This window comes from Nesoenas mayeri (genome assembly GCF_963082525.1).
Source record: "Nesoenas mayeri genome assembly, chromosome: 15".
NCBI classification, from domain to species: domain Eukaryota; kingdom Metazoa; phylum Chordata; class Aves; order Columbiformes; family Columbidae; genus Nesoenas; species Nesoenas mayeri.
Genome location: NC_137559.1, coordinates 16179395 through 16201934, shown reverse-complemented (window position 1 = coordinate 16201934; position 22540 = coordinate 16179395). Strand labels below are relative to the sequence as shown.

The window sequence follows — 22540 nt, the reverse complement described above, 5'->3', positions numbered from 1 at the left end:
GAAGGCTTTCGAGACAATGGTTTTATTCAGAGCCAATAAAGATTGATGCAACGGTGCAAATCTTACACCTTTGAAACACATCTCTGTGTGTGACTAAGGATGTCTCGGTGTGGTCTGGCTTCTCGAGTAAGGATGTTTGTTCTGACAGGCAGCAAAAGTGACGTTTCGGGGATAATACTGAAAAATGCAGCAGTGGGTCTCGTTCACCATAGGGTAAACTGAGACTTGGTTTTTGGTTTTAATTTTAGTCCTCTTGTTAGCAATCAGGACACATAGCCACGGACGTAGTTATATGCGGTGCTCTTATGTCAGCGCTGGGAAACCAGGGGTTCACACCCAAAGCTTCGACCACTGATTCGAACTCCACTACATTTATACAATTTGGTTACATACATATTCATTAGTGAAATAAATAACTTACGCTTTTTCTGTGGATAAACAACATTTAATCCATTTCCTTGTGTTCCGTAAAAACGTGTTCATTAGAGCATAAGCAAAACAGCGCTGGGTGCGCGGGGGATTCACTCCGCCCAACGCGCACACTTTTAACAATAAGAAGTGTGCTTAAATACAGTATGGTATTACATATTCATAATGACCCCAGGAACGCCTATACATATTCATGACCTTTCCCGCTTTTTATTAAAATGACTCTCAGAGAACCATTTACATATTCCCCTCCTTGACCCTCCCCTGTTGCACCTGCGCAGTGTCACTTGGTGAATTTGAGGAAGGGTCTTTAGGGGTCTTTGGATGAAGCTCCTTCAGCTTCGTCACAGTGGACTTTTTACCTTTGGCTCATTAGGAGGAACTGGCTGGAACCCAAGCTACCAAACCGACTGGAACCAGACTGGCGCCCCCTTTTTGCTGTAAATCTTGGCTATCTTGTCTCCTCAAGGTTGCAGCTGGTGCTGTAAAACTTCTTATCTCGGCATTTAATGAAGTCCTGCTTTTTTTAGCACAATTAGTTACATACAGCTCTAAACTAGATATTAATAATGTGGTTTAAAATGTTAGCTTGTTAGTAGGCCCTTATTATATAGTTGCTTAACCCTTAAAGTGTTAGTTCCCTCTATCAATATAACTTCCTAAACAAGTTTCATAACTTTTTACATAGAACTTAACCACCTTTCCCTTTTCCAAGTTCAGAGTCCGTGCCTCATTTGGTTATACCTGTAAACATTAAACATCTTAGCACGAATCACAACTGCATTTTTCACATTAGGGTTACAACGTATGTATTGCATATTCATCAGATTACATCATTTCACAATATCAGTTGCAACCCCTTGGAACTACTCTAAGTGTGCGCAGTGTCCAATGGTGGTCGTTCAGGGGGTCTTCAGGACCCCTTCACTTCTATGTGCACTATTCCTATACTCATTATAAAATCATGTAAAATACTCAGGTTTCTTAGATGCGCATCCACAGCACATTTTATCCATTCAAGATAAGGACTTACTGAGAACTAACAGAACTAATTTTCAGTTCTCTCAAACTAAGAGATAAAAACTTGTATACCACCTGTGAAATTTCAAGATAAGGTGAGAATCTTGGATACAGTTTACAAAAGCAAAATACAGCTAACTGTAACACTCTTTACTGTCATTCCTGAGCAGTGACCCATAGATTTCCATCTGAAATAACAGCATTCTCTGCTGGCATGGAACAGAAATGTCCTCCCATCAGCAGCTGGGAGAGCGGCCTGGGAGAGCAGCCTCTGCCTGTTCTGCGCCTGCTGCATCTTCACAGAGCTTTCCAAGCTGTAACACCAGCTGCGTGGTGCAGGAACTCATGGAAGTGGAAAAAAGACGTTAAGTGTTGCAAAGTACGACGGAGAAATATGTGCAGACGGTGAAGGTCAGTCCTGTCGGTGCACAGGTAGTTACGTGCTGATGGACTTGCTTTAAACAAAGATCCCGTGGGGAGCTCCCGGTGTCCCCGCAGACCCCGCCAGCCCCGGTGCGCGGCTGCGAGCGCGGACACGGGCTCGGGCTTTGCTGGGGGCTCCGTCCTGTGGCCGCTGCGGCTGGTCGGACCTGGGAGTGTTGCCCTGTCTGGGAAATGCAGCGTGTCCTCTGAGAAAGTACCTGCTGCAGCTGTTCGCCCTCCTGAGCGCTGGGTGGGGCGGTGCAGGGGGCTCCCGGCGGCTCCGCCCGCGGGCAGCCCGGCCCGGCGCGTCCCCCGCGGGGCTGAGCGCGGCCGCGGGTCTCGTGTTGGACGTGGGGAAAGGGGGGAACAAAATGATCTTCGGGGGAAAGCTCGTCTTTGGGATGGCCTGATGATTTGTTTGTGGCTGCTGGAGGGGGACATGGTGGCGAGGGTTTATGTGTAAACCCGGGGCTTTGTCATGGTTCCTTCCAAAACGACTCTATAATAATTGATGGCTGTCTCACCGCTGCAGGGGGGGCTTGTGCTGCGTTAACGTGTTGCGGTCGTTGCGCGGCGACACGATCCTGTTCAGCGCCTCTGCCCGCGCTCCGGCGGCGACGGGGACCCCGGGATCGGGCCCGGCCGGGGACCCCGGGATCGGGCTGGCCCGGCCCCCGCTGCTCCGGCGGGCGGTGCCGCCGCTGCCCCGCCCGGCCCGGCCCCCTCCCAGCGGCCCGCGCGGCGAGGCCCGGCCCGGCCCCGGCAGGACGCGGAGCCGCCGGCGCGGGCCCGGGCGCTGCCCGCGATGCCGCTGCTGGTGAACGGGGAGCCGATCGACCCGGCCCAGCCCACGAGAGCCCTGAGCCGCGCGCACCCGCACCTCGAGGTGAGGAGCGGCGGCGGGGGCGCCCGCGGCTGGAGCCGCCTCGGCCGGGGCGCGGGGGGCGGAGCGGGGCGGCCCGGCTGGGGCAGTCCGGCCCGGCTGGGGCAGTCCGGCCCGGCTGAGGCAGTCCGGCCCGGGGGGGGCAGTCCGGCCCGGCTGGGGCAGTCCGGCCCGGCTGAGGCAGTCCGGCCCGGGGGGGCAGTCCGGCCCGGCTGGGGCAGTCCGGCCCGGCTGAGGCAGTCCGGCCCGGCTGGGGCAGTCCGGCCCGGGGGGGCAGTCCGGCCCGGCTGAGGCAGTCCGGCCCGGCTGGGGCAGTCCGGCCCGGGGGGGCAGTCCGGCCCGGGGGGGCAGTCCGGCCCGGCTGGGGCAGTCCGGCCCGGGGGGGCAGTCCGGCCCGGCTGGGGCAGTCCGGCCCGGCTGAGGCAATCCGGCCCGGGGGGGGCAGTCCGGCCCGGGGGGGAGCGCGGCCCCGCAGCGGCGCGTTCCCCGGTGTGGCGGCGGGAAGACGCGGGTTGAGTGGAAGCGGGGAAATCCGGGAGCGGGGGGCCGGGCCGCCCTCGGGGCTGCGGGAACCCCCGCCGGGGCTGCCCGGCTGGCGAGCAGGGGTGCGGGCGAGAGCTGTCACTGTCCGGAAGGTCCTGACATCGTTTCCAGTGTGTAAACGTAACGCTGAGGGACTGCTGAGCTGGTTGGGAACGTGTTCCTCATGAGGAAACGTTTCTTTATGAAAACGGAGGTTTTGCTTCTGCGAATTTGATGGAACCGTGGAGCGTTTCCTGGTGGCGGGCGCAGCTCTGCCCCTGTGCTGAGCTGATACAGAGAGACGTTTTGACAAGTACTAAATAAATACGCTGGATTATGGCAGTAAAAGGCTGAAACTTGTAGACTTAAAAATACACCTGTCCTAACTAAACTTCCACGATCAGCTCTGTCTAATACAACGTGTGCCAAGCCCTTCTGCCTTTTGTCGTACCTCCGTCATCTCTGAAGGGCTCTGTCTGTTCATGGAATGATGGGATTTTAACAATTAACTGGATCAGTGGCAGGAAAGTGAAAAATTCTCAAAGTTCAGAATATTCCATAACGGAGAATACCTGTGTTTCTTACTGACCGCGCTCCCTTTGCTTTTCAGAACTGATGTTTCTGTCAAGTAACGGATACACCTGAGAGTTCAGCCACTGTAGTCTCTGTTATCATTTATCTTTAGGAGAAGGCAAAACTCCTGAGAAGTCAGCCTGCCCGGGTCGTGCAGCCCAACGGTCTCCTCTACGTCCAGCAGAGGGAATTCGCAGTGACCACCCCTGAAGACGGTAGGTGGGAACAGATGTTTGTTCCCCTGGAGCGATGGTTTTCAGAGCCGAGTCCTTACAGCATTTCTCTCCTTCGGAACAGGTTCTGTTTCCATTCTCGGATCAGATGACGCAACTACCTGCCACATAGTTGTGCTCCGACACACAGGTATCATTAAAGGGTGTTCAGAACAAAACCTTTACCCCCAAAATAATCACTGGGTGATGCTGCGTTCATAAATGAACTGCAATTATGTTTATATTAACTTGAATTGCAAAAAGTCAGATATTGTATTAACTGAGCGACGTGTTCAAAGAGTCAGGGTGTTCAGTGTTGGAGATTCACGCTCTGGCTGGTCGGTGAGCAGATCCCAAGCTCGCTCTGCTCCTGTGGCCGCGCTCGGCAGCTCAGGCCTGCGGGGTCTGGTGTTACAACAATAACAGAGCGAGAATTTATGGAGGGATCCTTGCTGCGTGCCTGGATTTCAGACACCAGAGATGTTGCCTGGTCTTGGTTAAGAGGGCACTTGTACCCTCTGCGTGATTTTGGTGATTTGATAATGCGGCACATGACAAGGTTATCGCCTCATTTGGCCAGCCCACATCTCCTGCTGTCGGCTGCAGTCCCAGCACGGGGGAGAAGGCGCTGGGTGCAGCTCCTGCTCTGCTACGGTAGTGTAAACTGTTATTTTAATAACAGCAGCATAACAGCCTCTAATAACAAACGTCTTCCCCAGGCAGCGGAGCCACATGCTTGACACACTGTGACGGGTCGGACACGGAGGCCGAGGTGTCGCTCATCATGAGCGCGGTGAAGTCTTTCTCCGACCCCACGGGCCGCGGAAGGTCAGCTCTGCTCCGCTTCGCGGGTGCCGTTTGCACAAAGGTGGTTGCAAATGTTAAGGTTGGGGAATTCTTATGTGATTATATGGGGCTCAGAGAAGGTAATTGTGCAAGAAATACCTCTTGATCGGGAGCCACACGTAGTTAGAATGATTTCCTTGATTATGATTTTGAGGGCATTTTTAACAGGGGCTTAAAACAGAGTTCTGCTCTGAGTAGTGTCTCTGTAAAACTGCCATCCTAAGGGGGCATCCTAAGGGGGGACAAAAGCTCTGAAAGGGAACTTAGTGAAGAGCTTTCTTCCTGCATGTGGAGGTTTTTGCCCTTTGTCAAACTAAAGTTTGATAAGAACAAGAACTCACTGAGCTTAGAAGATCTGGTTTCCAAGAGCACATGATTTGTCAGGGCTTGTCCTTACAGAGACACTTTTCAGAGAAGAACCTCATGTATGGCCCAGAGGAGCCGTGAGGTCACAGGAGCAAAAGTCTTTATGTTTAATTATCCCTTTCTTGGGAACTGGAAGGTGGTTACTTAATCCGGTCCAAGGCCGAGGTGCTGACGCTCGGAGCTCCCCCGGTCAGGCAGAATTGCATGCGCGGGTCCTTCCTGACTTTTAAATCTGTGCCATTTCCTGGGTGATCCCTGAGCCATTCAGAAGGGAATGACCATCAAACATGAGGCGTCTCCACTGCTGCTTTGCAGTCTGGGCTGGGGGGTATTTTGTAAAGCTGTTGACTTTGGGATGTCGTTTTAACTGCTGTTTCCTGTTATTCCATCTCTGTCAGGCTGGAAGTGCACCTAGTTGGAGGTTTCAATGATGATAGGCAGTTATCACAAAAACTTACTAATCAGCTTCTTAGTAAGTTCGCATTTTTTCCACTCTCATGTCCAAAAAAAAAAAGTTCTGCCAGGCTTTGGGTACTTTGGGTAGTTTGTTTGTTTGTAACTGGAGTCCCGGCTTCTCAGGGAAGGAAATGTGGATTCATGTTGGAGGGTGTGGACCTGAGAACTTGATGTGGAGAGGGGTTGGGCTGCTGAGGCTGCGGCCACGGTGGGATGGGGCTGCACTGGGCCTTTCTTCCCCTTTACATCCCAGCGGGTAGAGCTGGAGCTCAGCTCAGCCAGGCTTGGTTCTTGGCTCTGCTGCTGAAATGCTACGTGCTTTGGGTCCAGTGTTGTCACTGTCTACGTCTATAGATGTGGGTGACTTCATTAGTTACTATTGATTTCGTACCTTAGTGTGATGAGGTCAAATTTAATTAGCATTGGGAATTGTCTGATGGAAGACGTGATGTCTGTTTATAAAAAATCTATAGTCTGAGAAGTGACTGTGGTGCTTTATGAACATATTTGGAACATGAAGCACCTGCTCAGCCCCCGTCCGTGCTGCAGCTTGTGCTCAGCACCATGGGCTGCGGGGGACGGGGAGGGGACCGAACAAAATGGAACCGGCAACGGTCCTGGGACGGTCCCTTGTGGCCATTGCACCTGGTGACTCCTGCGTTACAGGTGCTGGGCGAGTTCTGTACAGAATTAAGTATTTTGGTTAACTTATTTTATTCAACCTTGTGATTTTCATGCATCAAATTACAATTTGAAACAATAACACTGTAGTACTATTAGAATTTCAAAAATAGGAGAAGTGTTTTTTAGCTGGTCTGTGGGATGGTGAAAAGCATAATTAAAACACAGCTAATGAAAGACTGGAATTGCTACTATATATGTAATATTTTAGGAAAAGAAATGTAAATATAAGGTCTTAAATGTGTAGTGAACTAAAGCAGAGCTGATGTGATGCCAGAGCTAAACCAATGTCTGTATAAGAAGTGGCACAGCACTCTTAGCGTATTTTTTGCTATTACAAACGCTACTCGCTGTAAGTCATTGTTACGTTTAATAGCCCTGGTGTTAATTTTCCACAAGTGAGTGTGCAGCAGTCCGCCCGTTGCTGTTTGCTCTCGGCGGGTGCGCCTGCCCGCCCGCGCTGCGCAGCCTGCGCGGGGCCGCGCTCGCTCTCTCACTGCGCTGTCCTTGTGCTGCAGGAGCCTTCCATCTCCAGCCCGAGGAGCTTCATTTAGTGACCTTCTGCGTGACAGGTAAGAAGATGTTTCCTGAGGTTCTGAAGTACCCTGGCTCAATTCCAAGTGGAGGTAGGGCTTTTTTTTTCCACACATGGCTCTTTTATCTGCCCTGCAAGAAAGAACAGAGTCCTCCATAATGAGTTGTGATGTTTCATTGCTGGCAGCGTGCGTGGTAATTTCCTTTTCCTTCTATTACATGCAGGTTGTATTTCCATCATTTTTGCGTCTCAGTGCTGTTGGTGACTTTCACATCTTTGAAACTTGGCATCATCATAGTTTTGCTTTGTGTTTCTTTTCCCTGCAAGCTCTGATGCAGAGAGCGGAGCGGCGCGGGGCTGGGCGGCTGTGCTGGCGGAGGCAGTTCTGCTGCACGCCCCTGGGCGCTGGTCTTGGCCTGTCCTGTCTTTATGCAACATCCACCCTGTTCTTCTCCGCTAACACGCAACTAAATGAATGCTGCAACTAAATGAATCAAAAATTCTACAAGTTTGACTTTTTTTTTTCCTTACAGAACTAAATGACAGAGAAGAAAAGGATATTCACTTTCCAATAATTTATGGAATAGGTGAGTTAAATTAGAATTCAATTAGGTTTTTGTAATTGTTTGGGTTTTCAGGTTTTTGTATTAAAGGGGCTGCTTTTAAGGACAGGGTAGAGTCCAGCCTAAAAGTTCAGTGCTGCTGTTGGAGGTGTAGGGAGAAGGAGAAGTTTTCCTCTGGTGCCACAACTGGGGAGCTGCACACAGGGACGTGGCCTGAACGAACACAAGCAAGTTCACTGGGCTTTGCCCAATATCAAGCTACTGCACTTACCTTTGGGGTTAGAATTCAACCTTTTTGTTGTTCATTTTGTATTTTTTCTAATTAGTTGAACTCTGAAAATGTTCTGGAATATTGCAATTCTGCCAAAGCAACATCAAAATAAATAGAAATATGCTGTCACAGGCTAGAGAGAAATACAAGAAGAGTATTTGGTGTGGCCTACAGTTCCTGCAATACAGTCATGTTGGGGATGTGACCATTCCAAGTGTCTTGTAAGAATCCATTGTTTGTGTATTTAAATGCTATTTTCTCCCAGCTGTGAACGTTAAAACAGCAGAGATTTTCCCTGCAACCTTCCCAGAAAAGGGGCCAGATGAGGATTTGCGTTCAGCCCATGTTTTAACAGGAGCAACAGTGAGTAAAAATAATGGCAAGAAAGGGTGTTTTTGCTGGGAGGGGAGACCAGTTAGGGGTAAAATGTCAAAAGTTTGAGGAAAGCAATACTTTGGTAATGTTCTGTCAGCAACAAACCAGATGAGGAAGATGGGGGAGTGGAGGGGAAGGACAGGGTGGAGATGAAACCCTCTGAGCTCTTGGGGTTCGGGCTCAGCCTGGTCCTTCCCGGGACAGGACCAGCAGCACAACTTCTGTAAAGAGATTCAGGTCACGGGCGTAATCCCTGCAGTTCTGGGTTTGTGACAGTTCAATGTCTCATTTGTCAGCTGTCTCTTCCCCTGCGTGCACCCCGTCTAACGCGTACGGCCCCACTGTCCTTACAGCTGACTAACATTTATGATGCAAAGACAGAAGAGCTGCACATTGGGCCATATTTCTGGAGGCCTTTCCCATATGTGGATTTTTGGCTGGAACAAGATGATAAACAGATTTTACAGGTACCTGAAACTGTCTGTTTTTTTCTCCATTTAGCTGAGTAGAGGGGGGGGTCTGATGGGCTGTCAAAACTCTCCACAGTGCACTGGCTGGGGGGGGTGGGAGGGAAATAAGATTATTAAAAGGCAGAATAATTGAGAACTTTGTATTCCAAATGTCAAGCAGCTCTTGCCCCTATCTTGTTTTTCAGAATCTTTCCACATCACCCCTGGCCGAGCCACCCCACTTTGTTTCCCACATTAGATCTACATTAACATTTTTAAAAGAACATCCATTTCCATCTCGCTCCCTATTTCCTGACAGGAAACCTCGTATCTACAAAAAAAATGAAGAAGGGTTGTGGGAACAGGTTTGTTCCGACAAGATGTAACCTGGAACCAAACACCACAAACTGCTTTAGGGAAGTCTAGGCTTGTGAGAAGAGCAATTTGTTGCAAAAAAAGCGTATTGCTGGTCACAAATAATATTGTTCCTGTGCTTTTCAAAATAAAGTATTTTGACAGAAGTAACTTGCTTTTTCCGCATTACTTATGTAGGAATTGCTGCTACTTTAAAGCAAGAATTTGGCTTTATGTTGTGTTGTTCCAGTGCAGTAAATTGATGAGTACAGATACAGGCAGGTGGCAGTGCTGTGCACCCAAGAAGGGGACTGATGACATTGACTATTTAAAATACTTTAGAAAACGATTTTCTACGCAAAGTGAAAGACAGTTGCCTACACTTAACGCTTACTAACAGCTAGGGAAGTATCCTTCAGCAATTAATTAATTCAAGAGTAATAATTTGAAGAATCTTTATTGAAACATTCAGAAAGTATCTAAAGAACAAAACTCATTCCAACAAAACTACTGGTTTAACACTTCCAAATATAAAAACATTAAAAATTAATCTTTGTGGAGATAGCTTTATCCCAAACAAATTACTCTTATTAACATACTTCATTGCACCAAAGAACCCAAGAAGGAAGACTAGTCAACTTAGTTGTTTTTGCACTTCAGAAAAATTGCACTGATTTCCCCCTATCACCCTGGTTCACAATCCCCACCACACAGGCTCCCGCAGCTGAAAATCAAATCAGGTGCCAGTACAACTCCAACCCCCCCGTTTGTCAGATGATCAAGGTCAGTCCTACTACCACTACAACCCATCTTACAGTTCACCTTTTAGCGGGGGAGAAAAAACCCCAAACAAAACGCAAATGAAGCAAACTGCAATACTTGGATCCAGTTCTACAGGGATGGGGTGGTTTTCCCCCAAAATCATGTATCTTTGGGAAAGGAAACTTTTCCAAAGAGCTCCTTTACGCAAGAGGCTCTGAAAATTTGCAGCAATGCATTAAGATAATTTTGGGGGTAGGGGGACACTTCTCCACCTTAGGAGGTTGATTTACCCAAAGCTTTGCTTGTGCCTTTAGTCATTGTAGCCATTAAGAAGTTGTGCTGTAGTGCAGATAACCGATATAACTTCTCTCAATCTGTGCAATTCCTGCCACAGGTAAGTTACTGTTATTAAAAAAAAAAAGCATTGAAACCATCACAAATGTACTGGTTTTTCAAGCTTTACTACAACTAGCTTTAAAAACACACAACATAAAGAACTCTGGGCACATGACAAGTGTGTTCAGTAGGATTTGGTCTGTAACTGGTGTGCAAAGGAAAAGGGTGCTGGCAATTAGTTGCAGCGACAAAAGCAAGCGGCCATTCCAGCATGCACGGGCACTAGATCCTCCTCAAAGGCTTTAAAAAACCAAAATAAATCACTAACTCATTCCCTGCTGTCCCTGGGGCCTGGGCTGGCTCCAGCCACGCAACAAGCTGCTCAGTGACACGGATGCACCCGGCAGCCACTGCTCACAGCTGCCAGGTGACCTTCCTAAGGGGAAAAAAGGAGCGAAATGGAGCTAGTGGTGCCTGCAGGAGCTGCTAAACTGGATTTTAAATATTAAAAAAGGTAAACAATTGGCAGTTGATTATTTTTTTAAGTGTATTAACATAAAATTAGTTCATTTAACAATTATTTGGTGCACCTGTATTCTCAGGTTTGGCTGATTGATTCATTAGCAACTACACTCATGCTTAGGAAGAACTGCCAACAGCTTTTACAAATGGTTATGAGCAGTTGATGAACTTCACTAGTACTTTGGTGACACTGACATGTAGAGGATTAAAGCAACTGTAACAAGTGTAGGATAAGACAAATCTCTGTCCCATGGGGGGAAGTGATGTCTGTGCAAAATCCCAGTTACTCAGTTACAGTAGTTATTACTGTACTGGTGTGTGGCACTGGTCACGTTTTAAATGCGTCATTAATGCCCGGGCTCCCGGGGCTCAGGCCTCCTCCGCAAAGTCTGAAACCCACCATCAGGATTTTATCTTTGACTTTCTTGTTCCTCTACCTTTGTACAGTTGTTTGGCGATTTGTCACTCGGAATGTCCTCAGTGTCTTTAGTTGTCGCCTGTGCCACCTCCTCCCGCTCCTCTGTTTTTTCAGTCTCTGAAGGTCCTCGCTCCTGGCCAGGGGACAGAGTCGGGGGTCTCTGATCCATCCTCTCCAGGTCGTCACAGTGACTGACTGAGCTCGTCTCGCTGAATCCATCAGAACTTCTCAGAGACCTTTTAAAAATTTTCTGGCCTGTAAAGTGTTTGAAGAATGTGGTACCAATGAAGGCAGCAAATACAAAATGCTGTATGAACAACTTCAGTTTCAAAGAAAATATCTGAATTTTATAACTGCAAAGAAATAGATTCAATTTCAGTGCTGGCTTGTACCTGAAAAACAGATGCATACTTAAAGCTATGTACACAAGGCACCAGCACTCATATTATTCTGTGCAACCCAAAACTGCTGAAATTCAGCTGAACACCGAGCTGCCCATGTACTCAGTGAGGTCATTCAAGGATAAAAACTTGTACTGCAAATTACAAGCTGGAAGCCAAACAGCTCCATTGGTGAGTTCGAACTATGGTCTTCCTGACAGGCAAATCAACATTAATTGCTGTAATAATGCAACTACAAAGAAAGTGCCACAGATTTACTAGATCTTCACCTTAGAATGACTTTGCCCACAAAATATTGGGTAGCAACAGAAATGCAGTGGCTAAAATACACAATTATACATTGTCAATGCTTTTATTTCAAATAAAACTTTTGGCTTGTTACCTGCTGATTTTCAAAACTCAATAACCTCATCATATTCCAGAGAAAGATTCCAGACTTCATAGGCAGTTGGCAGTTAATGGGATAACAGCTCCCTGGAGGAAGATTTCCTTCCCAGGAAGAATTCTTGGGGAGAAAACAAACAGGGCTGGTGTTCTGTGCCACGTTTAAATTCAGGTTTTTAAGGCAGACTTGAGGCATTAGAAGATGAGCTCTAGTTCCAGATATTATGAAAGATGGAAAATAACGCTGGGTTTGTGTCATGCAACTCAGATGGCAGGAGGTTTTAGCAAATTTCAGAAATTAAGATGTAGGAACTTACCAGGAAGTCTTTGCTTTGCAAGGCTGGCAGTAGGAGTTGGTGGCGGAGTAGTGCCTGTTCCTTGGGCCTTGGATGCGTATGTAGATTCTGTGGATTCTAGAGAGCCTGTGTGTTAAACAAAAACTATTAAGTCGAATACAGCACAAACTAGACAAGGTTTTTGTCCATCTGTGTTTACAAGGTATGCAATCTTATTTTTACTGCACATTTCTGAAACTGCACGTGCTGGGTTGAGTTGAAACTGCAACTGGTGGTTCCCAAGTGCTGGGGCTCCAGGTGCTGAGCCTTACAAAGATGAGTAGCGTTTCCCCACACACTCTGCAATGCTGCTACCCCCGATATTCCTTTTCTCTTCTCCTCCCAGCTGCTGAGCGGTGCAAGTGGAAGGGCTGTGTGGCTGCAAGGGGAAACCTGGGTTCTCTGACCTAAGAACCTCCCTGTTGGCACATGAGGAATCAGAAAGGCCCAACTACAGCAGAAATCCTCCCTCGCTGCCGACAGCCAGCCAGCCAGGCGCTTGTTCTAGCACTATTCTAAGGATATTACAATGAAAAATTCTAATTTCAGAAAGTATGATATTAGTACATCTGTCTTAATGAAGTAAAAGCTATAGACAGGTCTTTTCACATCACCAGACATGAATTACAAAAAAAAGAGTAAAAGCTGAGTCTTCTACATTGTAATATTTCATTTATTAGTGTCTCCCTCAAGGCCACGTTGATGCCAGTGCTCAGCTTGTCCCGTCAGACCTGACACTGCTCAGCACGCAAACCAGAACGTCAGCAACACGGCAGCAGCCAGACGGTCTGAAACCAGGACAGGCAGTGACACGGAGCTCCCGCAGCGCAGACAGCCCAGGGTGGCTCTGCAAGCGCACGCCAGAGGATTCACCTGCACTTTCACAGAGAAGCAACGTTCCAAGACCTGAGCTACCTCGCTAGCTTATGTATCTATAGACACAGCGTAAACACCAAGCTGTTGCAGCATACGTAGCCAAAAGTCACATAAATTATTCCTCTATTAATAAATGCCAATGTCTAATGTAGTTCTTTTTTTTAATGTGACTCAACATACAAGAACAAAATGTAAATGTACAAGTGAGGCTAGAAGATTGTCTTATGGAATGTAACAGAAACAGTGAAAAGCATGTTGTACAGCCTGAGGGTGGATTATGTCACTCATGATCAAATCAGCACAAGAAAGTGTGTTGAAATTTTAGTTTAAAATTGGAAACAGTTCTAACGACAGCATTACATGGCTGCAGATGCCCCAAGTCCTACCTGCTGTCAAATTAAATGTTCTTCCCTTTGGTGAGGCTTGGAATGGAGAAAACCAGTTCAGCACAGAGCCCACCACAGGTATCTGTCGCAGCAGCCCCTGTGGAGCACAGAGGGAGCGGTGAGCAGCCAGCCCACGGGGGACAAGTTCTTTCAGGTTTCCCAGGTAACTCGGGTTTATGGCTTACCTCTTCCAGAAGTCGTTCTTCATTTGCTTTCTGGAGCTGAAGCTGTGCTTCCTGTATCCCTTTTCTAACAACTTCAGTCATGTTTTCCAACAACTAATAAAAACCAGAAATTATTTTTTATATATATATATTATTTGGACTTGAAATTGTATTTTTAATTCAAGTTTTGGGGATGTAAACACTGTAATCAGATATTTTTCTAATTTAAGACTGTATTTGGCAATCACTCTTTTGTTATGACTGTAAATTAAAGAATGTACAGGCTGACTGCAAGATTTTTAAAAGATATACCCAGAGGACAGAATGTCATGTTTTTCTTTTACTTAGAAATGAACTTGTGACCCAAATTCTTCAAAGATCTGCTTGGCACAGAAGTGTTTGTCAGATGCTGAATCTGACTGGGAAGAATTTTTAGGTTTATAGAATCCATTTTGCTTTCTAGAAGTACCCAGGACTTCAACCAGCCCCACAGTCAGGCAAACAAACCATCTGACCCTCAAAGCAGCACAGGGGCTTCAGGAGTGGCCAGAAAGTTTCCAGAAAACACTGCTAGAAATATTTAATTGCCAAAACCAACATATTCCCATTGGCAGGAACAGAATTTCTGACATCCTCTTTTTTTTAGATGAGGAAATGAAATGCCCAACACCAGAGGAATGAAAGGACAGATTTTCCTTTGTGATACTGGTCATTTAGGGATTCTACTTCAAAGAATATTTGAAGAACTCTAATCAGGTACAGACAGGGTACAGTCTTATCTTAAAGATGGTGTAAACAATCTGAATCCCAGCTCACAATCAGCCCCCACCTTCCCCTTTATTTAGTTCTGACATCTTAAATTTTAGCGATAAAACGAGCCTGTTTCAGTACTACTAAAGTTTTTCATTAAAACTAATGAACACAGGACCATGAACATGAATCAGGACACCCTCAGAATATCATAATCCTCTGACAGAAGTTCTCTTTATGCAGACACAGATTATTATTTCCACAGTCATTAAGAGTGTTTATTGTGGGCAAATACAGTTTACGTTCACAAAGAACAAAACCATATCCTGAAGCCAACGTGGAAGGGAAAAAAAAGAGGTGCTGGAATACTCTGTGATTTATTAATACGTACTCTGGAATTTTCTTCAATTTCTCTGCCTGTTGCTGCGATAGTTTCGACTAATTCGGACACGTCCAGGTCCTCAGTCACCATGCCAATGTAAACACAGTTCTTCTGCCCACCAAATTCAGGACCTGTGAGCACAGGGAGAATCAAGTCTTTGTCACATACAAAACCACATTCTTGCCATAGATACCACATGCATGCTTGTGAATTGGGAAATCTTAATACCACCACTCTCCTCCTTCAGTAATTAAGTGGAATATCCACACAGGTATAAATTACGCAGACTGAAGAAAAAGTTCAGCCCTGTGGGTTTTCAGAAAGAGAAGAGAAAACAATATCTAAACAAGAAAAACAGTGGCTATTTTATAGAGAAAAGGAGTTGTAAAATAAGTATCAGGGTTGAATATGCTTCAAACTCGTTACTTTGTGTGATTTACCCATTACTTGGTTTCACTAGGGCACTATATTTTTGAAAGCTAGATCAGAGTTCTGAGAAAGCAAATTAACATTATATCAGCTATAATGTGGCACTAAGTGTGAAAGTGCTGCTAATTACCACAAGAGTCACATGAAGCTTTTAATGCACCCCCAAAAAGCAGTGAACTGGCCAGGGGGTTTCAGTGAGATCTGCTTTTCGCTAACAAGAAGGCTCAGTTTACACACAGGAAACTGCTGCTTTTGTCTGTTCTGACACAGAAACACGTTTGGGTCTTGTCGCTCAGTTTTCACAAGTATTTCTGAGAACTGTTCACTTTGCTCACCCCGCACAATGTTTATGAGCTCAAATGGGTGAGGAGAAAACACAGTTACAGATGTTTCTGCAATAACCATATACGCAGCAGTGTAATTCTGCATTGTAACAACGTATGCCCAAGTGACCTGTTGAACCATTCTAATACAGCCAGTGATGTGACTCAGCTCCAACAGAACTTTTTTAAATAGCGCAATTACCCAAAGAAAAAGTGAGATCCGACTCCAATTCATTTAATTTTTTCAGAAGTTCTGTATTGATTTTTTCTAGTTCCTTTTCTTGTTTGTCATCGTTCTTCCCATCACTGTGATAGTTGTATCTTCAAACCAAACCAGAAGATAATGATTTTGCTTCACAGTACATACAAAAATACATACACATTTAGCAGATTTCTACAAATTTCTATATTTTACAAATCAAAAACCTCAAAACAAGATCAACTAGTTTGCTGCCACTTATCATTGGAGATTTGGGGGTGGGAAGAGGTTGCTGCTGCAGGCTTAACTGAACACAACAGATTTGTAGATAATATATTGGTTATACTTCAGATGCTTTCACTGTACAGAATCCTTCCTAGAAGCCTCTATCAAAGGATCATAACATACACTTGGAGGGTTTTATTCAGTATATTCATGAATCTCACAATAGATAAAAATCTAAGCTGCCTCCAATATTAGAATTGATGTCCTAATTTTGCTAAAACAGCTCTTCAGCTTTTCTTAAAAAAAAAAATCTCAAAGTAAGCAACATGAAGAAGGTAATTTTTAAAGAGCCCTCAAAAGCTTCAACTGGGCACAAAGTCAGCAAACAATACATGCAAATCACCACTAAAGAGATCATGTATTCATTTCTGTTAATGCACAGTCTATCCAAATACATAATGAAGAAAATATTGAAAAACTTACCTTACAACACCTAATCCTGGCCAGCTGAGATCTTCCATATACAACAGGCCAATAGTTCTTCTAACTTCTTGCTCAAATTCCTCTCTCAGTTGCAGCGTACTTGTCAACACTGGTATCTTCATTTTTAAGCAGTCTACTAACTGATCAACATCTTGTATTTCAGTTCCTAGAACTAAAGAGCCGATGTGTTAGTGTGTAATAAAAGTGAACAGACACACACAGATGTCTGAATTAAGTAATCAGTAAAGAAGCTGGTCTGTAAGTCAACCATAATTCACAGCTAGTATTGAAATATCTTGATCTATGTAACAGTGGTTTTTTCTGCAGTTATATATCCACTGATACATCAAAATGGAGATAGCTAAGGATTTCATAAAAATAAGCTACTCAAAAGGATTTTCTGATGTTGCAGACTAATCAGGACAATGCCCTTTTCCATTACATCACAAAAATTCCTCTTCCTGTAGCCAAACAGATAATGATTTAGTTTTTTTGTTTGTTTGTTTTAAACCAGCATGGAACCAAACAACCAACCATAACAGCATCATCAAGTGATTTATTCAAAAATGTCCATTTCTGTGTGCAGGAGGATTTTCTCATGCCATGCATCACCCCGAGCTGTGGCAAGTGCTCTATGCATCCGCCGAGTCTAAACGAAGTATGTACATGGTGCCGGCTTAAATATGAAATTTAAGACACTTTCCAAAATACAGATTCTTATTCCCCCCATGAGTAATTATAGAAAAAAACCTACAGGTTTAGTAAATAGTTGTTCTAATTATGTAGCTATATTGTGGACACAAGGACCATCTCAGTGTTGAAACACCTGTGTAGAAAGGTCAAGCATCTTGTGTTAAGCAGCTGAGATAAAGGAAGGGAGCGATGGTTTACCCTTCATATTTCTTTTATAGCTGTCAGAAACAAAGATCTTTTTGCCTTGCTTATCCTACTGAATTTAAAAAATAATGAGTAAAAGTCTTTCTCTGCAGAGGCAGGGAGGCAATGTCACCCACAGCAGCTGAGGTATCTCTAATGCACCCACTGCCAAGGCACAGAATGGTAAAGCCAAGATAGTTTTGTTTATAAAAAAATCCTCGCCACATGAGAATATACTGGAGAATTTCTTGATTATATCTGCTTTTACACCAGGAGATTGTTGTACAGTTGTACAGCAACCCCCAGTGTTTACAGGAGGATGTTACCTGCAGCAGTCATGAGGGGGCTGAACCGCACGCACGTGCCCTCGTCTTCCAGCTCCACCACGTCGGCCCCGCTGGCTGGGACCAGCTGTGCCAGCTGCTCTCCCAGCTGCCGGCATAAGACACAGGGTGAGCTACAACATCTAAGCCAGAGGTTCCTGCAAAACTGTCACTAAGGATACCATGATTATTACAAAATGGACCCAAAATGTACTCGGGTCTCTGAAAGCACAGGTTTCTAGAATTAATCCTCTTAAAGAAAAAAAATCCACTACCAAAAGCTTCAGATGCAGTAATAATTTCAGTAGTAATTACATGTAAAACAATCAGAAGTGTGAAAGCAACTTTGCTTTAGAGTGAATTAATCCTTTAAAACCAAAATGCCCACTTGTAACAATAACAGATCAAGAATAATTGTCAAACTAATCTACTAAAGATTTGATAATTACTGCTGAAGCCCTGGAAGCATTCCACTGTCATTGCTTTTTTCCTAAAAGAGAAAAAAACATCCATTCTTACCCACTGATTGAAAGTGTCATAAACATGTCTTTCATTGCTTATTATGGGGTGCTGAATAGCTGAGGCCTGGGCAGCGTGTGAGGTCTGATCTGAATCCAAAGATACGAGAATCACAAGAGTGCATTTTTACTTAACTAATTAAACAAAAGGCAACCTAAAATTCAGATAAAAGACAATTACATTTCCTAGGTAATTTAACACATCTACACGATGTACTGCACCTCAAGCAAACTAACAAGGACTTTTTTTTTTAAAGGTATGTTGAACATGACAAATACTACAAGCAAAACAGAGAATTAAATATAGTTGTTTTAAAAACAACCAATAAAATACCTCACTCAGTTTTGAGGTTCAAATGCCTCAACAGAAATAAAAACATTTTGTTCACAAAGCAAAATCCTGTCACAGCAGGCTGAAATATTTAATTTGATGCAGTCAGCTACTTTTAAATCAAGTTTTAATGATTACTTTCTGCCATAAAGCACACAAACATGCTACCAAGAATTATACATTATACACAAAACATGCAGAAATTGCCAAAGATTTCATAATACAGCCTTATAATTCACGAGGGTGACATGTCCCTAGTAAAGCTTTTCAAATAAATGCATCCATGTACAAAGCAATCCACCAGCTCACCACACCAAGATGAACAGGTTTACTTTCCAAGTGCAACCATGAATTAGATTAAAACCCAAAACCACCCTCCCCCATGCCCAACACGAAAAATCCACAGACAAGTAAAATCAACACTTGTAACAAAACTAGGAAGTTTTGTAGCAGTCTTTTGTCTCATGCCAGCTTTTCTCTCAAGTAGCAAGTGACAGGATGAGAGGAAATGGCCTCAAGTTGCTCCAGGGGAGGCTGAGGTTGGATCTGGGGAACAATTTCTTCCCCAAAGGGCTGTGGGGCATTGGAACAGGCTGCCCAGGGCAGTGCTGGAGTCACCATCCCTGGAGGGCTGGACAGACGGACATGAGGTTCTCAGGACATGGGGCAGGGACAGGGTGGGTTATGGCTGGACTCAATGACCCTGAGGGTCTCTTCCAACCAAAATGATTCTTTTCTTTCTGAAGCTGGACATTCCACCTTTCCCCCTCAGAGTGTACAGATACAAACCCCTCAATGTCCTCCTCTGTCACTGACAGAACAAAACTCGGCCAAGGATGTTCTGCTCAGAGCCACGTACGATGTGACTACTCTATATATGTGACTATCGCCAGAGTCGTTCCTAAGGTGTTCTTGCTCTTTTTAAAATGATTGCAACAGCAAGTGTAGTCAGTAACACACAGAAACGTGGTTCTTGCAGCCAGCTGCTGGAAGTTGAGAGGGAGCAGAAAGCTTGAACAGAGCCAAGGAAGATCTTCTGTCCTCAGCACAACCAGAGCTGGCAGCCTTGGGGACCTCCCTCAGCTGCTCTACACATCAAGTCACACAGATCTCTCCTCACTCAAGAAGGCAGAACATGACTTGCCACGGAAATTCAAAATACTGCAGTCTAGCTAAAAAAAACCAGCCATCACATGTATGGATTCTATCACTGGATCATGACCAGCATTCACACCTTTTCTAAAACCTTGTTATGCAAGAAAAGTGCACTACAGAACATTTACCTCAAATTAATTTTACAAATTAGGAGTTAAACTATAAAGAGAGGGGGTTTAGTTTTGTTTTTAAATAAATCACATACTTCTATTTGAATATTCCCAGAAGAACTTGAAAACCACCACTGGGGAACTCAGTTCATCTTCAACCTTAAAAATTAAAACAAATATAGATATATTTTCACACATATTTTAGATTTAACGCAGCATATAGTTCCTTAGACTGCTGAGCAAAGCAGGTAATCTTGTTTTGACAGCAGTAACAATGATCACAGTGCCTCAGTATTAGAAGTTAACTCTAGGACTGCGAGCAAACACAGGGAAAGTAAATCATTATTCAGATTATTCAAATAAAGCAGTATTGTATTGATTCAAATTATGCATAATTAAAATTTGGGCACTATATAGCAAGAAACCTAAGAATGCTCATTAGCAAATATACCATACTAAATACTTTATTTAGCTTTAAGTATTTTCAGACATTAATGTGTGAAAAACCAAAAAATCTCTTGGAAATTTCCCCAGAATTATTGGAGAACATCAAGAAAGTTCCAGAAGAAATAACAGATAACTGATGATCACTGATTCTACTTTGGGGGTAGGAGAAATGGGCTTGGCAGCCCCTGGAGGCAAATCTGCGGCTACTTTTCACCATCCTACAAATGCAAGATTTATTTTAGTAGAAGTGGGAAGTTCTAAAGTAATTTGATCTCCCAAGGCCACTAATACTCTTGGAAAAGCAATTTTTACGGAAACAGTTATTGTCACTCAGAATGATCCATGAATTATATATTGCCCCAGAAAACTAAGCTGAATCTATTTTCTGATTGTAATTGACATCAAGTGTCAATTAAAATTGGGGGTTTGATAAAATCACGAAGCCCTGTTGAACGGGACATCTCACAAACTGAATTTGGAATGAAGACATTCAAGGTACTTTCTAAAACTATTTCTGGTGTAAACACCTCATCTGGGATAATTTTTGTGTATAATTTCCCAGGGTTCACAGGATCACCCCAACAGCAGGGGAAGATGCAGCCCAAATGTATTAGAGAGACTCACAACAACTCGTTTCACTGGTATTGCTGAAGAAATCCATAATTTAAATGGAATTGAATCAATTTCTGGAAACAATTTCTGGATGTTGCTCTGTCAGCTCCACTGAGTACACGAATACACAGCAACAGAACAAATACAACCAAGAGGTCACACACAACAAAGCCATGTAATTTCCTTGAATGCCAGAACTTAGCTAGAAAGATACCAGGCACCTTCAAAACAATGGTTATGATTTAAGTAATATTTGAAAATAACTCTTAATATCAAAGTTATTCTTATCATTTAACAAGCAAATACTAAGATATACAACCAACATATTAAATATAAACTATACCGAAGTTTTAATGAAATCCAGGTTTTTCAAGTTTTCCAGCAACCTTTGGCTCTAGAAGGGAAACAAAAGGAAGACATACACAGTTTCAGAGGGTGAAAATTACTCTGATAAACATGAAATAGTTATTACTGTAGTTTCTATTTCTGAACAAAACCCTATGAGATGTCAGGAAATTCATTCAGTTCTTATTTGTAAGTTTAGAAAATAATGGAAAAAGATTTTCTGGTTTTAGTAAAATGTTGACTACAAAGTGATTTCCATCAAAATAAAGTCTTAGTGCCTTTGTTGAGAAAATTCCAGCTATATTACAAGTCCGTTGACTAACTAAAGCACACTGTGTAGCAGAACAGTTAACTTTTGCAAAGCTACCATAGCAACTTGTTATGATAGCTTTCCTAAATTATTTTCATTAGAAAAGACTGTGCTTTAAGACTATTAATAGACCGTTATAAAAGCTAAGATCAATCTTAGATGCCACAAAAATCTTAATGACTAATACTTTGTCACTCCTGTCTTTTGTGCCAATAGCTTCTTCATTAACCATTACAACAACTTTCCATTCTGCCCTTCTTTCAGTAAGTGCTGTACCTTTAAGGAAAGAGGTTTTGTATATAAACAATACATTTTTTAAACACATTATACTGGACTTTCATTTTTACTAGGGTAAGGACACAACTTCAAAAACAGTGCACTTGCCATTGTAAAAAAAAAAAAAAGAACTTATTATTTTAGTTTACTGTTTAGTATTTAGTATTTATAATTTAAAAAACTAATAAAATTTATAGGCTGATATTAAAAGCACATCCCTCCCGCCAACACTCTACTCTGCTTTCATAGCTTGCCTGTAACACAACATGAACCAATATGCTATACTGTCAACAACTACAGTATTTTTAGTTGATTCTTCTACAATGCATTACAATAATCAGAGAGGTGTATTAACAATTATTATAAAAACATTCCTAAATACAATGGTGTCCTCTGACAGGCACTGGGATACCGCTTGTACTACCCTTGCAATCTGAACCTTGTTTCTGCTTGGAGACTCTGACTGTTCAATCAGGAGGTGGGGATTCTTAGGAACAGTCTCAAACTCACACTCAAAGCGACAAAGTATCCACAAACAACGGGCTCACCACTTGCTTACCAGTTGTGAGGCGTGTTTTATCCTCTCCACAATCCCGTCATGGCCCAGGTACTGCAAAGAGAGCCACAGCGGCAGTGCACGGAGCTTCTCCACGGCCTGACTCGATGTCAGCCCCGCTGCTAAGGACTACGGAGGAAAACCGAAAAACAAACTGCTATTAACCTCTCTTCAGTTATTCCATTTTTGCCAGCTTATGGGACGTGTCACAGCTTAAATAGGGGAGCTTTTGCAAATTATAATTTAGATGCTGCCACGGTTTATTGCGGCCTTGCTTCAAACCTTGACAGATTCTTATGAACAAGACACTATGACATAATTAAAAGTGAAATCTCAAGATCTTAAAGA

The 22540-nt window shown here is 43.9% G+C and overlaps 2 protein-coding genes across 4 annotated transcripts in view; one reads left to right on the top strand and one right to left on the bottom strand.

The window, feature by feature from the left end:
- Window positions 1-2627: 2627 nt before the first annotated feature.
- NTAN1 (N-terminal asparagine amidase) lies at window positions 2628-9039 on the top strand. Of its 3 annotated transcripts, none has more exons than XM_080354264.1 (10): window positions 2628-2758; window positions 3963-4065; window positions 4148-4213; window positions 4782-4890; window positions 5673-5746; window positions 6930-6983; window positions 7480-7533; window positions 8046-8143; window positions 8509-8622; window positions 8811-9039. In XM_080354264.1, exons 1-10 carry the CDS (start codon window positions 2678-2680, stop codon window positions 8988-8990), a joined length of 933 nt encoding a protein of 310 aa, XP_080210390.1. In that variant the 5' UTR covers window positions 2628-2677; the 3' UTR covers window positions 8991-9039. The 3 variants fall into 3 exon arrangements, with proteins under 3 accessions (XP_080210390.1, XP_080210391.1, XP_080210392.1); XM_080354265.1 differs by having other exon boundaries at window positions 8924-9003; XM_080354266.1 differs by lacking the exons at window positions 4782-4890; window positions 5673-5746.
- Window positions 9040-9405: 366 nt separating this feature from the next.
- Window positions 9406-22540, bottom strand: part of PDXDC1 (pyridoxal dependent decarboxylase domain containing 1) — a 30901-nt gene continuing 17766 nt past the window's right edge. The window contains exons 12-23 of the mRNA XM_080353820.1: window positions 22196-22321; window positions 21049-21099; window positions 19742-19805; window positions 18052-18140; window positions 17536-17641; window positions 16334-16505; window positions 15629-15747; window positions 14684-14805; window positions 13564-13656; window positions 13379-13475; window positions 12099-12203; window positions 9406-11251 (exon numbers count right to left, since the gene is read on the bottom strand). Coding sequence (XP_080209946.1) covers window positions 10989-11251; window positions 12099-12203; window positions 13379-13475; window positions 13564-13656; window positions 14684-14805; window positions 15629-15747; window positions 16334-16505; window positions 17536-17641; window positions 18052-18140; window positions 19742-19805; window positions 21049-21099; window positions 22196-22321 — 1407 coding nt within the window. The 3' untranslated portion in view covers window positions 9406-10988. The remainder of the gene's footprint in view (window positions 11252-12098; window positions 12204-13378; window positions 13476-13563; window positions 13657-14683; window positions 14806-15628; window positions 15748-16333; window positions 16506-17535; window positions 17642-18051; window positions 18141-19741; window positions 19806-21048; window positions 21100-22195; window positions 22322-22540) is intronic.

What these genes read in the sequence shown, in the direction of transcription:
- NTAN1 (XM_080354264.1), top strand. Translation starts at nt 2,678, where the DNA reads ATGCCGCTGCTGGTGAACGGGGAGCCGATCGACCCGGCCCAGCCCACG. An exon ending in AGTTGTGCTCCGACACACAG is followed by an intron (nt 4,214 to 4,781) that starts GTATCATTAAAG and finishes CGTCTTCCCCAG; the next exon opens with GCAGCGGAGCCACATGCTTG. An exon ending in GACCCCACGGGCCGCGGAAG is followed by an intron (nt 4,891 to 5,672) that starts GTCAGCTCTGCT and finishes CATCTCTGTCAG; the next exon opens with GCTGGAAGTGCACCTAGTTG.